Source organism: Camellia sinensis, chromosome 8 (assembly GCF_055761805.1).
Source record: "Camellia sinensis isolate YWXY chromosome 8, ASM5576180v1, whole genome shotgun sequence".
Taxonomy (NCBI): domain Eukaryota; kingdom Viridiplantae; phylum Streptophyta; class Magnoliopsida; order Ericales; family Theaceae; genus Camellia; species Camellia sinensis.
The window spans coordinates 70600623-70603162 of record NC_138968.1 but is presented as its reverse complement, the minus strand read 5'-3'; the positions used below and the strand labels follow the sequence as shown (position 1 = coordinate 70603162).

The window sequence follows — 2540 nt, the reverse complement described above, 5'->3', positions numbered from 1 at the left end:
ATGAGTTCAAATTTGGTTGTAAGTTTGATTGTTAATGAAGTACGTGGGAATCCCCAAACTCGTCCAATTGATGTTGTGCGTCAATTTACAGATCAATACGGGCTCACCATTATGTACAATCACGCTTGGTTGGGAGTTGAGAAAGGTAGGACTACTACTTTTGGAGATTTCTCTATGTCTTATGATGAGATTCGATGGTATATGGATATTGTGATGAGCACAAATCCTGGTAGTTATTTGTGTCTTGACTATAACCATCAAAATGGACGGTTCAAGAGGTTTTTTGTTGCATTTAATGTTTTCAATCAAGGGTTTAGGCATTGTCGTTCTCTATTGTTTATCGATGGAACTTTTTTGAAGAGGAAATATAAGGGCACCTTGTTAACAGCTACAGCGAAGGATGGGGATCAAGGTGGATATTACTATAGTTTATTCAAAAGTAACAAGTTACTTATTCTCAGAGTAACATCTTACTGTTATTCAGAGTAAAAATCTACTATATTTGTCCTTTTCGTTTAATATACTTAGTAATTGTAAAATGTTATTTTTCAGGTTTTTTCCCTCTTGCAATGGCAATTGTCGATACGGAGACTACAGACAGTTGGGAATGGTTTTTTATGCATTTGTCAAATATATTGTTGGATGAAAGACCAATTACCTTCATATCTGATCGGAACACTGGACTTTTGGAGGCTTTACCCAAGGTTTTACTTATTGCTTACCACTATTTTTGTCTCCAACACTTGAAGGCTAATTTGAGGGATAGGTTCTCTAGTCCAAGTTTCAGCAATACTTTCAGGAGTAGAATAGTTTTTTCGTTTTCTTCATGTGCTTATGCTCCGACAATGGGATGATTTAATAAGTGCTTGAAAGAATTACAAGATGAGGGAAAAGGGATTGTTTGTGGATTTCTATCGAATTTTCTCTATGACAAGTGAACTAATGCATATTTTAAAAGACAAAAATACGGTGAAATACACTCGAATGTGGCAGAGTCTTTCAATTCATGGATCCGTCAAGCTCGCCATTTGCCCACTACGAAGATGATTGATTCAATTAGGTTGAAGATCATGGATTTGATGTCGAGAATGAGAGAACAAGCTAAGAAATGGAATACTTTTCTTTGTTCGGAGATGATTCAACATTAGTAAATGCTCTTAAAAGTGGAAGAACTTGGTTGGTTAGTCGTTCAAGTGATCATGTTTTTGAGGTTCAATCCCAGCCATCGGTTATTGTTGACCTCTTGAATAGAACTTGCTCATGTTACCAATGGCAATTGAATGGATTTCTTTGTGCTCACGCGGCGACCGCTATCCAAAAGAGCAGAGGTGATTTGTATGCACATGTGGAACCATTTTATTACACTAGCAAGTTCAAAGCTTGCTATGCTAAGTCCGTTTATCCAATACCCACTATTGAGAAACCTCTTGTAGCTATGGATGATCTTGTTGTCCTTCCTCCAATTTGTAAGAAGCTACCTGATAGGCCAAGAAAGAATAGGATTCCATCTAGGGGTGAGAAGATAAGACGAGTACAGTGTGGTAGATGCGAGAACTACGGTCATAATAGGAAGACTTGCAATGAGACATTGCCATGAAAGACATTATTCATTTTGTAATAGAAGTATGAAAATAATGCAGTTCTTCTGCAATAAATAGTCCATAGCAAAATAGTAGTCTTTTAGACTAGATTTGTAAGGAGACATTGCAATAAAAGACATTTTTACTATGTTCTTGAATGGTTGTCTGTTCAAGTTTTTGATTTGCTTTGTGGTTGAGTTTGACCTTTTAATATATTTTTTTAATGTGGTTGAATAAGTTTCATGTAAATGAACTTATAATGGAGTTTGTTCAGTAAGTGTGAATGTTTGAAATGACTGTGCTCAGCTTGTGCTTTCAAAGTAAAATTTTTTAGTATTTCAGAGTAAACTTTTACTTTATTGCAGAGTAAAATTTTACTTTTTCGAGACTAAAACATTGTCTTCATTCACATGAAAGTAAAACTTTACTGCCTTTCAAAGTAAAAATTTACTTTCTTGTTGAATGGTTCTCTGTGGGTGTGATGAGCCTGTGGTTTCACAGTAAAATTTTACTTTATTTCAGAGTAAAATGTTACTTTTAGATTAAAATTTTATCTTATTTCAGAGCAAATTTTTTTTTATAGAGGCTAAAATTTTACTTTTATGCAGAGTGTAACATTTTTTTCTTTTTCAGAGTAAAATTTTACTTTTAGATTCAGAGGGTAACATTTTACTCTTTTTTCAAAGTAAAATTCTACTTTCAGACAGAGTAAAATTTTACTTTTATGTAGAGTAAAATTTTACTTTCAGATTTAGAGTGTAACAATTTACTCATATTTCATATTTCAGAGTAAAGTTAAATTTTACTTTTACGCAGAGTAAAATTTTACTTTGAGATTCAAAGTGTAACAATTTACTCATATTTCATATTTCAGACTAAAGTAAAATTTTACTTTTATGCAAAGTAAAATTTTACTTTATTGCAAACAGTATGTTAGGCACTTAGAGAAACATTTCCAAC

At 33.2% G+C, this 2540-nt stretch overlaps 2 protein-coding genes across 2 annotated transcripts; both read left to right on the top strand.

Moving 5' to 3' along the window:
* On the top strand, positions 1-854 carry LOC114257923 (uncharacterized). The gene is made up of 2 exons (XM_028197740.2): positions 1-439; positions 553-854. The coding sequence occupies exons 1-2, from the start codon at positions 1-3 to the stop codon at positions 852-854; spliced, it is 741 nt and encodes a 246-aa protein (XP_028053541.2).
* Positions 855-1108: 254 nt separating this feature from the next.
* On the top strand, positions 1109-1597 carry LOC145797826 (uncharacterized). Its single transcript, XM_082885254.1, has one exon. The coding sequence runs from the start codon at positions 1109-1111 to the stop codon at positions 1595-1597; it is 489 nt and encodes a 162-aa protein (XP_082741380.1).
* The last annotated feature ends 943 nt before the right edge of the window (positions 1598-2540 follow it).